Source organism: Squalius cephalus, assembly GCF_949319135.1.
Source record: "Squalius cephalus genome assembly, chromosome: 1".
Lineage (NCBI taxonomy): Eukaryota > Metazoa > Chordata > Actinopteri > Cypriniformes > Leuciscidae > Squalius > Squalius cephalus.
Window position 1 is genome coordinate 45,280,416 of NC_137122.1, and position 13,685 is coordinate 45,294,100.

Here is a 13,685-nt window from a genome sequence, read left to right on the forward strand (position 1 = left end):
TTTCTGTGCGTACGCACGTCCTATGTTTCATCCATACGCCACTTCTGACGCAAATCCTACGCAAAGTTTTATAAATGAGGCCCCAGATGTCTTACTCGACAGTTAATGGCCTTCATGGCCACTTGGCAGGAGGCCACAGTCTGAATTAGCTGATGACAGATTTGGTTAATGATACATGCTGTGGCCATGTGAAGAAATGAGGGTTTAAGCCAATATGGCAAGAGGAAGGAAAGGGAAGAATGAGTGCTGTGAAGCATGAACCAGTCAACCCTGAAGAGACGAGAGCAGTGCCCAATTGTGAAGCCCAATCGATAGCACTCTGTGATTACTCGCCTGCTAAATAGTGGCCACCCCGAGGATATGAGCTTCCCATCACCAGAGAGAGTTAGAAAAGGTTCAGGACCACTGTGAGATCAGCAAATGTAAGTCAGGTCCCAGTCAGGATCAGTTCCACTTTACTGATCACTGCAAAAATATGGCAGCTATGCAAAGACTGTTTCATGAAAAGAGCTCTTGACCATATGCCTTTATGAAGGAGCTAGAGTTGTGAAATAAGAATTATTCCTTTGAGTGAAGTGTTGTGATTATGCTGACTTGTAAGATGTTGTATTTTAGGCAACATCCCATCATTCACAGAGAAAATCCCATAATGCACTGTGATGAGCTAATCCATCTAAGACAGAAATCATGCTCTGTATGATGCAATATACAAAACCAGAGTATGAAGTACTTGACTACCGATTATGCTGAAAACAGTTGTGCTGCTTAATATTTTTGTGAAAACAATAATACATTTATTTTTTTATTTTTTGTTTGTTTAGCATCTTTAAAAAAAATATAACCAAGGCCAGTACTGTTATTACTGAAAGCTCTGTTGTGTGGCTTTATTTCAATTTAAGGATAAAATGAGAGATTATGGCCATTTAACATGATTAAATATATATACTGTAGAAATCCATTATATTACACTATGTCTTGCGCTAGCTGAGCAACTGCATCGATGATTGGTAATGCAAATAGATAACTTCCCTATATTATAGACCTGTATTAGCATTAACACTCACAGCACATCACCGCTTAGTATGTACTATACATCTCACCCTCTTCCACAGATTCTAAGAAAGCAGCTCTCATGGAAGGTTACAGAGAGAACCATGTCACATGAACCCTTGAGCAAGGCACTTTACCCCAGGATGTCCCAGGGGATTTACCCTAATATTGCCGTGCTGTGCACTTTGAAGGGGGTCATTTAATGGCATGCATTCTGAATTAAAGTCACATTAACAGTATATACATCATAAGCATTATGATATTAACACTGGGACTATACTGAGTATTAAATGGCTGTTGTGCACTGCAGGAGAGCTGTTAACCTTTATGCCTCGGTTTAATTTAGAGTTTTGATGTCCATTTAAAGAATAACTGTGTTATTATTAATGGTCATATTAGACATGAAGTGAGTCATAATGTACCTTTAAGGTTAAATGTTTAGGATTAAATTTAGGTAATTTTAGATGAGTATGTTTCCCTGTGGAAGGATACATTTTCAAAACGTATGAGTTCAGAGGCATAGGGATTTTAAATCTGATTGAAAGAACATGGTTGTAGGCAACAAAAGGAGATACTCTGTAATGATTTTATTAATTATTTTACATTTCTTGCGGCAGCCTTGGACATGCAGTACCTCTTCTCAAAGGATGCTTTCAGAGTGCTCATCTGTGTTTTTGTAGTTCTTAGATTGACTTCTAGAAGTGCTTTAACACAATGCATATCATAAAAAAATAGATCGCTCATGTTCAGCAGATGAAAAAATCATATGGGTTTGACGTGACATGAGGGGGAATAAATGATGACAGAATTTTCTTTTTTTGTTGTTCATATTTATTTAAGTGCTACTGCAAAGTAGTATAAGTTTTTATATACACTTTTATTTAGATATTTTAAAAGCTATGTTGAATTGATTTTTGCAACACAGAAGCTTACAGAACAATGTTAGTCTATTTTCTTTCAGTGAATAATACATTTTCATTAATCAGCAAATCAATGAAAACCAAAAGAACACCCCAGTGCAAACTGATAACCCAGTTTTCATGTTTATTATGATTATTTTGAGTAACATTTGGCTACTGATAAAGTTTTTCTGGGTTCAGTAAATGAGTTCACATTGGAATGCTTAGGGTGGGTATAGTTTGGTGTTGTATTTCAGGATTGCATGATATATACAGTATTTTGCAGTTTTCTTTCATCAAGTACAGTATATAATAAACTAAGAAAGAGAACGATTTTATATGATATTAAGAAAGTGGTTGTTTGTTTTATATTTAGTATTGATTTGGATAGTATTTTGTATTGATTTCTCAAGCAGAGCGGATGTTTGCTGCATAATGTAGCCTACACCAAATTGGAGCCATATTTGAAATCAATGTTCTGACATTCAGCTTCTTTGGATGGAGTAAATTTAACAGTGAATGGCTCACTGTGCTATAAAAAGGATGTGATTGTGTGCCTTGATGTCTTAAAAATGAAAGTTCTTATGTTTTGACGATGCACCGTTTGAATCCGATCTTAACGGAAAGTGTTTGAGCGGCTTGCTGTTTGTGTTGCTATGGTTACCTTCACAGGTGAACGTGATTCCAACTTGCAAAAAATCTATTTATGATTTTGGATGACAGTTGTTTGAATAATGTTCCTTATGCTCTATGTACGTAGAATAAAACTTTTTTTTACTTTGGGAAGATGCCCAACAATTTCTTTTGACATGCTTTAAAGGCCCCCTTCAAAACCCCAGGTAATTTGCACAATAGAACACACAACTGTTCACTTGCCCACCAAACTCGATTTACAGCTGGTGTTGACCCTGAGAGAGGTGGTTTTGTTATAAATACTATGAGGCTGACAGCAGAAACATAATCACACCGTCCTCCTAGTGTTATGTAAGAAAAGTTATGTCTTACTCTGACTGAACTGTGTGAAAATGTAATTATCAGTATGCACATGGGTTTAAAAGTATAGTCTTTGTGTCCTACACAAACACAGTCTAAAGCATGCCATTGAGTTTGGGTGTTCCGTTGGAAATTGGTTAGGTGAACGGTTAACATTGGTTTGTTAATTAGATGTGATTTTACTATTTTAACTGACCAGCAGTTTTTTACACTGTGTACTGACTGGGCATATTGTGAACTGGGATGTGAAGTTACATGGATCAGGAAATGACTAAATCATCATTCATAATCCAATTACATTGTGAATTCTGACAATGAGTTGAACCATCCATGGCCAGAGGGCTGAACTTGTAGTACCATCAATGAAACAAAAGCACGGTTTTAGAGCACTGCGTGAGCAAAGGGTCTTTAAAATGCTAATCAAATCCAGATTGTTTTTGTATGAGATCAGAGCATGCCATTTGAGATGGTGATAAAAAGACATTTAAAGGGGATGGAGCCCCACACATAAAAATGAGATGGAAATTATCTCTCCTCCTATCCATTTTAGAAAATAAGAAATCAATTTGCATTTTAAGTGGTTCTAACCGCAAACAATAATGTTAAGAGCAAATACAATATTTATCATGGGCATCATCAGAAACTAATGTTTAGCCTTGTGGACAAGGCTTGTTTTACCTTATAATTGTGTTTAGGCTTGAATATACAACTCGTAATGGTGTTTACTCACATAATGAAACAATACTTATGAAACATAATGAAACATTGTTTGGGAACAATAAAGGAAACAAATACTTCTATAGCAGACCTGTTGCAGTTCATTTAGTTTACATTACAATTTGATCACACTGGGGTAAATTACCTCTTCATAATCCAAATGAAAGCATTTGCCCAGCCAGAGGTCTGAGTAGTTTTGAATGAGTGCATAAGAGTGAATCATGAACCCCAATATGAGAATTGCTGACCTTATGTGCACATTAAATCTTTCTACATGATATACATGCTATTATTATATTCACTCCCCACTGCCTGATTGCTCTTCCTGCTTGGACTAACAAACAAACAAACAAATAAATAAACAAATAAATAAATAAATAAATGTGTATAAACTTTGGTATCAGATTTTCTTTCTGTCCAAAAGCAGGGCTGTGTGTCATTCAGAATTGAATTGAGAAAACCTGTTAAATTCCAATATATATATATATATATATATATATTTATTTATTTATACACAAATATATATATATATATATATATATACACTCACCTAAAGGATTATTAGGAACACCATACTAATACTGTGTTTGACCCCCTTTCGCCTTCAGAACTGCCTTAATTCTACGTGGCATTGATTCAACAAGGTGCTGAAAGCATTCTTTAGAAATGTTGGCCCATATTGATAGGATAGCATCTTGCAGTTGATGGAGATTTGTGGGATGCACATCCAGGGCACGAAGCTCCCGTTCCACCACATCCCAAAGATGCTCTATTGGGTTGAGATCTGGTGACTGTGGGGGCCATTTTAGTACAGTGAACTCATTGTCATGTTCAAGAAACCAATTTGAAATGATTCGAGCTTTGTGACATGGTGCATTATCCTGCTGGAAGTAGCCATCAGAGGATGGGTACATGGTGGTCATAAAGGGATGGACATGGTCAGAAACAATGCTCAGGTAGGCCGTGGCATTTAAACGATGCCCAATTGGCACTAAGGGGCCTAAAGTGTGCCAAGAAAACATCCCCCACACCATTATACCACCACCACCAGCCTGCACAGTGGTAACAAGGCATGATGGATCCATGTTCTCATTCTGTTTACGCCAAATTCTGACTCTACCATCTGAATGTCTCAACAGAAATCGAGACTCATCAGACCAGGCAACATTTTTCCAGTCTTCAACTGTCCAATTTTGGTGAGCTTGTGCAAATTGTAGCCTCTTTTTCCTATTTGTAGTGGAGATGAGTGGTACCCGGTGGGGTCTTCTGCTGTTGTAGCCCATCCGCCTCAAGGTTGTGCGTGTTGTGGCTTCACAAATGCTTTGCTGCATACCTCGGTAGTAACGAGTGGTTATTTCAGTCAAAGTTGCTCTTCTATCAGCTTGAATCAGTCGGCCCATTCTCCTCTGACCTCTAGCATCAACAAGGCATTTTCGCCCACAGGACTGCCGCATACTGGATGTTTTTCCCTTTTCACACCATTCTTTGTAAACCCTATAAATGGTTGTGCGTAAAAATATATATACAGTATATACAGTAGCAAACAGGTTACAGAATGGCAATTTGAATTAGAAATTTACTATACTGTGAGGAGGTAGAATTCAAATAAATTGAAATTCAAAGACACTCCTATAACTGCATTGTGTCCTTTCGAAGTGGAACTTTAGCGCTGCTTCTAAGTGTTGACCAAGGGTGTCCAATCCAGTTCCTGAAGGGCCACTGTCCAGAAGAGTATCGCTCCAACCCCAATTAAACATACCTGAATCAGCTAATCAAGGTAGGCATACTAAAAACTTCCAGGCTGGTGTGTTGAGACAAGTTGGAACTAAAATCTGCAGGACAGTGGGCCTCCAGGCTGAGTTTAGCCTTGGTGTTGATGCTGTGGGGAACGCCCATGGTGTGACCAGTGTCTGAGCACATGTAACAGAAAAAAACAGGCAAATTTTTACAGTAACGTGCTTTTTTCCATTAACACTAGAACTACCGGAATTCCATAGCTACTAGAACGACCATAGCGGTCATTCTGACCGTTCATACTTTGACGTTCATATGGCCGTACTGAACGTCATTTTCGTCATGTAATATCTATTGTACATGTTAACCTTCTCTTTTCCAATGAAGCTTTTAATTCCTGTCGTCATAGCCCTTAAAACAAGCACAAAAGAAAGATTGCCCCGACAGGTGCTGCCTCTATTTGAGGAACATTTTGCATCAAAATAATTTTTTTTTTCACCGCAGTCACCACGTGAATAGACACGCACAAAAGTTAGGAAACGTCAAAGCTTCATACAGTTAGTACAGCCCTCTTTGTAAATAAGTTCAATAATCAATACAAAATCTAAAAATAAATGGATCTACAATGATAGGTAATGATAAACAGGACACACAATTTTAATTCAAATGAATGTGAAAATGCACACACACAAACAGGCTAAGAAAAAAACATGAACATTAGCTAAACAAGAAAACGAACTGCTTCAGAACGATTAGTTTCAGTGAACAAAAAATATTAACGAACAAAATCAGGTTAACTGCCCATTTGAACGGCGCAAACATACCGCATCATTGACGCTTACGCACATTCCACACAGGTAAACACCGCCTTTCGCGTGCAGCTCCCACACACGTTGTGACATTTGATACATCTCCTTGGTTTTATTTTGTTTGCAGTTCCTCCAGTTGTATGGCTTTTGATTCCATGTGGTCGGAGTGAAGTTCGCTCGCCAGTCGTATGATGAAGTTCCTCTGCGAAACTTGCAATGTAGCGGACTTATGATATCACGCGTGCGGTCAAAATGACCGTTATGGTAGTTCTAGGTAGAAATAGTCAGAACTGTTGTGTGTTTTATGATTTTAATAAAATAACAGTGTCAGAATAAAATATACACATATTTAGGAAAAGTCAGAGTCCTACAGCAACATTTATTTTATTTTAACAAAGTTATTACATTGTAAAATTTAAAAACGGTCAAAATGACCGCCTTGGGAGTTCTAGTGTTAAAACAGTAATGTACTGTAGAAAAAATGCATTCTGGGTGATATTTGTTATTTTCGAGAAAGTAGCCTACGGAATATACTGTGAATTAACAGCGCTCAAAGTCGACACTCAGAGGCTGTTTTAAAAATCACACCCTCATTCACTATTCCCTACATTAGTTCACTAATATAGTCCACTTGACTGATTGAACAATTTCATAGTTAATTCAGTTAATTTTCTAAGTTAATTCAGACACAGATGAACACCTGCTGTTAACAAGCATCACTGAAGAAAAAAATATTAAATCTATTTAAGATAAAAGACATTAAATCTCTAAAGATCTCAGCAGAGGATACAGCATTACCAGCTTCACTTATTACTAACCAGTTTGTCTTTATTTCTGTCAGACGTCTAAAGAAGTTATTATTAAAAGGTGACAGAGGTTTAGATGCCATTTTATTTTCATATGATGTTACCATGATGGTGATCAGTGTTTGCTTTAGTTGGGCTCTGGACCCTTGACTTTTGAACATTAGTTTTTCTTTGGCTGCTGCAGCTGTGTCTTTAAAATACTTTTACTATGGCAAAAAAGCTGAAAGAAAACAGGATCAGATGACAATTGCTGTTTGTTAATGGTCGCAATCATCATGTAGTAGTCCGATTCACTGATCTAATTTGTTTTCAAATGTATTTATATGGGTGATGTTTTGATATTTTTAATTATTGTATCACTGTGATTTGACATCCAGAAAATATGAATATGAATACGAATATGAAAATATGAAATGTTTATGTTCAGAACATTTTGAAATTCTAGATCAGCCAGACACACACAGACATCAAGATTCGGTGTATGAATCTCAACAATGGTGACAATCAAAAGTTTGACAATCAAAATGCATGTTGGGTACCAGCATAGTACAAAAAAATCATCCATGACTCCCAGCATGCATTGCAGAATAAATAAATTATGCAGCTGAATTGTCTGGTTATTTTCTTTAATTTTTACTTTTTGCTGTTGGTTTTGTGTTGACTTTTAGTAGTGTGTTTTGTGATGTTCAGATTTGATGTTGATTGTCACCATTGTGAAGATTCATTGGCTGATTCTTGATGTCTGTGTTTGTCTGAAGCAGTCGAACAACAGGAGAGATCAGCAGTCTGTGAGTGTTTACTTTTCCCAGTAGATTTTAGCGCGGCTGTGTTGCTAGGAAGTGTGTTTTACCGTGTTTTTACTATGGTAAAAACGCACGTGTGACTTTGTTTGTGCGTCGTGACTGGTTAGTTTCGCTTGACTAAACAGGAGGGCGGGACCTAAGCCAGTTAAAGTATTTATTCTAAGAAACTGCTAGTACTTATCAGAAGAAGCAGTCGAACAACAGGAGAGATCAGCAGTCTGTGAGTGTTTACTTTTCCCAGTAGATTTTAGCGCGGCTGTGTTGCTAGGAAGTGTGTTTTACCGTGTTTTTACTATGGTAAAAACGCACGTGTGACTTTGTTTGTGCGTCGTGACTGGTTAGTTTCGCTTGACTAAACAGGAGGGCGGGACCTAAGCCAGTTAAAGTATTTATTCTAAGAAACTGCTAGTACTTATCAGAAGAAGCAGTCGAACAACAGGAGAGATCAGCAGTCTGTGAGTGTTTACTTTTCCCAGTAGATTTTAGCGCGGCTGTGTTGCTAGGAAGTGTGTTTTACCGTGTTTTTACTATGGTAAAAACGCACGTGTGACTTTGTTTGTGCGTCGTGACTGGTTAGTTTCGCTTGACTAAACAGGAGGGCGGGACCTAAGCCAGTTAAAGTATTTATTCTAAGAAACTGCTAGTACTTATCAGAAGAAGCAGTCGAACAACAGGAGAGATCAGCAGTCTGTGAGTGTTTACTTTTCCCAGTAGATTTTAGCGCGGCTGTGTTGCTAGGAAGTGTGTTTTACCGTGTTTTTACTATGGTAAAAACGCACGTGTGACTTTGTTTGTGCGTCGTGACTGGTTAGTTTCGCTTGACTAAACAGGAGGGCGGGACCTGCTGTATTCAATAAAGAGGTATTAGGTGTGTATAAAATTGGTTAGTGCACCGCGGCAGCGGTCGCGGCAGCCCTCGTGTGAAGCCCACATCGTGTTAAGACCGAAGAGTGTAAAGACCAACGACTCTACCTGTGCGACTCCACCGAGCAAGGACACCAACAAGGCACTTGAGTATTAATTTTCCCTATTTATTCCTTTACTTTCTCGTCTACACAACTTTTTCATCTGATCTATTTGTTTGTGACCTTACACTATGTGTTTTCAAATCCCTACTATTACTAACACACGTAAATCAAATGTCACACGTCAGAGGCAGTCCAATCCTAACAACCTGCGTACTTTTCCGGTGTCTTCTAGTACTATATTCTCTTTTCCTATTGGTCTCTGGAATTGCCAGTCCGCTGTAAACAAAGCTGATTTCATTACATCTATTTCTAGTCATTTGGGTCTCAGTCTACTGGCCCTGACTGAGACCTGGATCAGACCAGAGGACACTGCCACACCAGCTGCCCTCTCCACTAAATTCACTTTCTCACACACCCCTCGCCTGACTGGAAGGGGTGGTGGTACTGGTCTGCTCATCTCAAACGATTGGAAATTTGATCATTTACTAACTCTGTGTGACAACAGCTCTTTTGAATCACATTCAATTACTATCACTAGCCCTATTAATATCCATTTTGTAGTTGTATATCGTCCCCCAGGGCAGCTCGGCAGTTTCTTGGAAGAGCTTGATGTGCTACTCTCGTCCTTCCCTGAGGATGGTACTCCTCTCGTTGTTCTTGGAGACTTCAACATCCACCTAGAAAAACCTCAGGCTGCTGATTTCCACACTCTGCTTGCCTCATTTGACCTCAAGCGAGTATCTACTGCGACTACTCACAGATCAGGTAATATATTGGACCTTATCTACACACGCTACTGCTCCACTGACCATACACTGGTCACTCCACTGCACACCTCAGATCACTTCCTCCTCACTCTCAACATCAACCTGCCACGGAACACAACACACACTCCTCCACAGGTCACTTTTCGGCGAAACCTACGCTCACTCTCACCCTCTCGTCTATCCTCTCTGGTCTCATCCACACTTCCTCCACCTGATCAGCTTTCAACACTAGATACTAACAGTGCAACTGATAATCTTTTCTCCACTTTAACATCCTGCTTGGACACCTTCTGCCCCCTTTCCTCCAGGCCAGCCCGCGCCACACCCTCTGCCCCCTGGTTATCTGATGTTCTCCGGGAACATCGTTCGAAACTTAGGGGTGCAGAGAGGAAGTGGCGCAAATCAAAAGATCCTACTGATCTTGGTCTTTATCAGTCCCTCCTCTCTTCCTTCTCTGATAATATCTCTACTGCTAAAATGACTTACTATCACAACAAAATTAACAATTCTTCAGACTCTCGCATGCTTTTCAAAACCTTCTCCTCTCTTCTCAACCCTCCTCCTCCTCCTCCTTCATCAACACTAAATGCTGACGATTTTGCTACATTCTTTATAAATAAAACAACCTCCATCAGCGGCCAATTTAGCAATCCACAAATTGACACACACACTTTTCCAGCTAACACGCACTCTCTACCCTCCTTCTCTCTACTCTCAGAGACAGAAGTCTCCAATCTCCTCCTTTCCAATCGCCCTACCACCTGTCCGCTTGATCCTATTCCCACTAACCTACTTCAAGCCATTTCATCCTCAGTTGTACCCACACTCACACACATCATAAACACCTCTCTTCACACTGGTACCTTTCCCACAGCATTTAAGCAGGCTCGTGTAACCCCACTGCTTAAGAAACCCACTCTAAATCCAGCACATCTGGAGAATTACAGACCAGTATCTCTCCTTCCATTCGTCGCGAAAACACTTGAGCGAGTTGTTTTCAACCAGATCTCTTCCTTCCTTACACAGAACAACCTCTTGGACAACAATCAATCTGGTTTCAAAAGCGGACACTCAACTGAGACGGCCCTGCTCTCAGTAATTGAAGCTCTGAGACTGGCAAGAGCAGCCTCCAAATCCTCAGTTCTCATCCTGCTGGATCTGTCTGCTGCCTTTGACACAGTTAACCACCAGATCCTCCTGTCAATCCTAAAGACGAAGGGCATCTCGGGAACCGCACTCCAATGGTTCAAGTCATACCTCTCAGGTAGGTCCTTTAGGGTTTCGTGGAGGGGTGAGGTGTCTAAGACACAACATCTAGCTACTGGAGTGCCTCAGGGCTCAGTGCTTGGACCACTTCTCTTCTCCATCTACATGACATCACTAGGATCTGTGATTCAGAAACATGGTTTTTCCTATCACTGCTACGCTGATGACACACAACTCTACCTCTCATTCCAGCCCGACGATCCGACGGTAGCTGATCGTATCTCAGCCTGCCTGACAGACATTTCTGGCTGGATGAAGGACCACCACCTTCAACTAAACCTTGCGAAGACAGAGCTACTCGTGGTCCCGGCCAACCCAACACTTCACCACAACTTCACCATTCAGCTAGACTCGTCATCCATAACTCCATCTAGATCAGCCAGGAACCTTGGTGTGGTAATTGATGATCAATTGAACTTCACAGACCACATTGCAAGAACTGCCCGGTCATGTAGATTTGCCTTGTACAACATTAGGAGGATCAGACCCTTCCTATCAGAACATGCTACTCAACTCCTTGTCCAAGCGCTTGTTTTATCCAGACTTGACTATTGCAACGCTCTCCTGGCTGGTCTTCCAGCTTGCACAGTCAAACCTCTGCAACTGATCCAGAACGCCGCAGCTAGAGTGGTCTTTAACGAGCCGAAAAGGGCACATGTCACTCCTCTCCTCACAAAACTGCACTGGTTGCCAGTTGCCGCTCGCATCAAATTCAAGTCACTGACGTTTGCCTACAGAACAACCACTGGTTCTGCTCCCTTTTACTTTAACTCTTTACTTCAGACTTATGTGCCTTCCAGGAACTTGCGCTCTGCAAGTGAACGGCGTCTTGTGGTGCCATCTCAAAGAGGCACAAAATCTCTTTCTCGGACCTTTACCATGACTGTTCCCTGCTGGTGGAATGATCTGCCGAACTCAACCAGAGCGGCTGAGTCCATAGCCACTTTTAAGAAACGGCTGAAGACACTTCTTTTTCGACAGCACTTGATCCAGTAATACTAACACTTTCTCTCTACTACTCTATTCTGTTCTATTAAAAAAAAAAAAAAAAAAAAAAAAAAAATGCGTTTATTTAAACTGAGAAGGGTCATAGCACTTGCATTTTGTTGTCCTACTGCTAGTTTAACTGCTTCTATTGTTCTCATTTGTAAGTCGCTTTGGATAAAAGCGTCTGCTAAATGAATAAATGTAAATGTAATGTAAATGTCTATCAGAAGCCATAGATCAAATTTTTTTAGAGAATGATGAGTTCAAAAAATCCTTCATAACTAATTACGCAGCACTGCTTGATCTTTTGCTGTAGTTTCTCCGTGTAGTAATAAAAAATAAGCTGTATTAAAACAACACATTTTTGATAAAGGATTAGACACAGGATGACAGGAAACATTATGTGATGACATCATAATCAGCAACACCTGATCTCATTTTTGTTGGCTTTGTTTCTGCCACAACAAATGTGTCTTAAAAACACACAGTTGCAGGAGCCAAAGAAAAACTAATGTTAAAGTCAAGGGTCAAGAGCCAAACTAAAGCAAAAACTGAGCTCCATAATGGTAACGTCAAATGAAACAAAACAGCATCTGATAATTCTCAATAGGATTTTCTGTAGACATATGTATAATAGACATATAATAATACAACAATAAATAAAGTCAATCTGGTTAGTAATAAGTGAAGCTGGTAATGCTATTTTTGGAGTTGTTCAATCCTCCTCTGCAGAGATTTTCAGAGATTTAATGTCTTCTGTGGCTGAAGTCAGTTGTAGTTCTTTTGTTTCACTTTTTTATCTTCTTGTTGTTCCTCTGTCCTTCAGTGATTCTGCTTGTTAACATCAGGTGTTCATCCCTAATGCTCAATCATCAGCTAATTAATCACTGAATTATATCATTAACTTCAACACTGCTCCAGTTCCTGTATAGAACAACAGTTCCTTATCTCCAACACTCTGTAGTGTGGACACACAAGTGTTCATTTCAAACTGAAGATTTTGCAGTGGGGTTAAAAGGGTTAAAAGTGTTAAATAAATAAAAAACAGAGTGAAGTGTAATTTAACAGTAATCAACTGTATATTCATTAATTTATCATGGATGCTTCAGTAGCATGTGCAGAAAATGAAAACATTTGTTTGGGAAAAATAATAGCGGTGTACAGTGAGACAGTGAATAGGATTTGTATTGTAGGAAAGCAGAAGCAATTTATCTGCTGTTTGATGAAGATATAACCTGTCTCTAGCTAAGACCTTGATGACATGAACCCCAGATCGTCCCCTGTAAGAACAAACTGCTCCTCTGTTATGCAATCTGTATAGCTTGCGGAGGTGGTTAACCCAGACATTTCCAATAGGAGAACCAGGGAAAATTGCATGCAGCAGAAGAGGGTTATCTGGGGGAACACTATCAGTGTCCATACATGAAGTATACAGTAGGACTATACTTTGTTGCTATATAGTGACGTATGTTGAATTAATGATTTTCTTTCATTATATGTACGCTGCAAAAAGTGAAAACATGCAATTATTACCTTAAAGAGCTATCTGATCTGACCCTTAAAAAATGGACTAGTTTTTTTTAGATGTTACAACATGAAGCACATTTTAAAATGCACTTTTTTCAGTGCACATACTGTGCACAAAGAAAGTTTATTTATGTATTATGATGATGAAAATGATAATAATAACCCATTATTACTACTGTCTTGGGGTGTTCGATATTGATACAAAAAATATCTAGATATTTTCTGGATTTGTGTAGATAGCAAGGATTTGACAATATTTTGCCGAGTGTGTTATTGTGTTGGTACCTTGGCAGGTTTAGGACTGCTGTGGACAGCTGGCTCCTAAAGATTTTGTTATTCTTCATATTTTGTGTGGTAGT

The 13,685-nt window shown here is 39.3% G+C and overlaps 1 protein-coding gene across 1 annotated transcript; it reads left to right on the forward strand.

The window, feature by feature from the left end:
- Positions 1-8,469: 8,469 nt before the first annotated feature.
- On the forward strand, positions 8,470-12,215 carry LOC307170139 (uncharacterized protein). Its single transcript, XM_079891166.1, has 2 exons — positions 8,470-10,810; positions 11,005-12,215. The coding sequence occupies exons 1-2, from the start codon at positions 8,908-8,910 to the stop codon at positions 11,025-11,027; spliced, it is 1,926 nt and encodes a 641-aa protein (XP_079747292.1). The 5' UTR covers positions 8,470-8,907; the 3' UTR covers positions 11,028-12,215.
- Positions 12,216-13,685: the final 1,470 nt, after the last annotated feature.

Bases quoted from the DNA above. Each gene is read 5' to 3' on its own strand.
- LOC307170139 (XM_079891166.1), top strand. From the start codon at position 8,908: ATGTGTTTTCAAATCCCTACTATTACTAACACACGTAAATCAAATGTC. The intron at 10,811-11,004 runs GTAGGTCCTTTA...CTCTCATTCCAG, and splicing joins GTTCAAGTCATACCTCTCAG to CCCGACGATCCGACGGTAGC.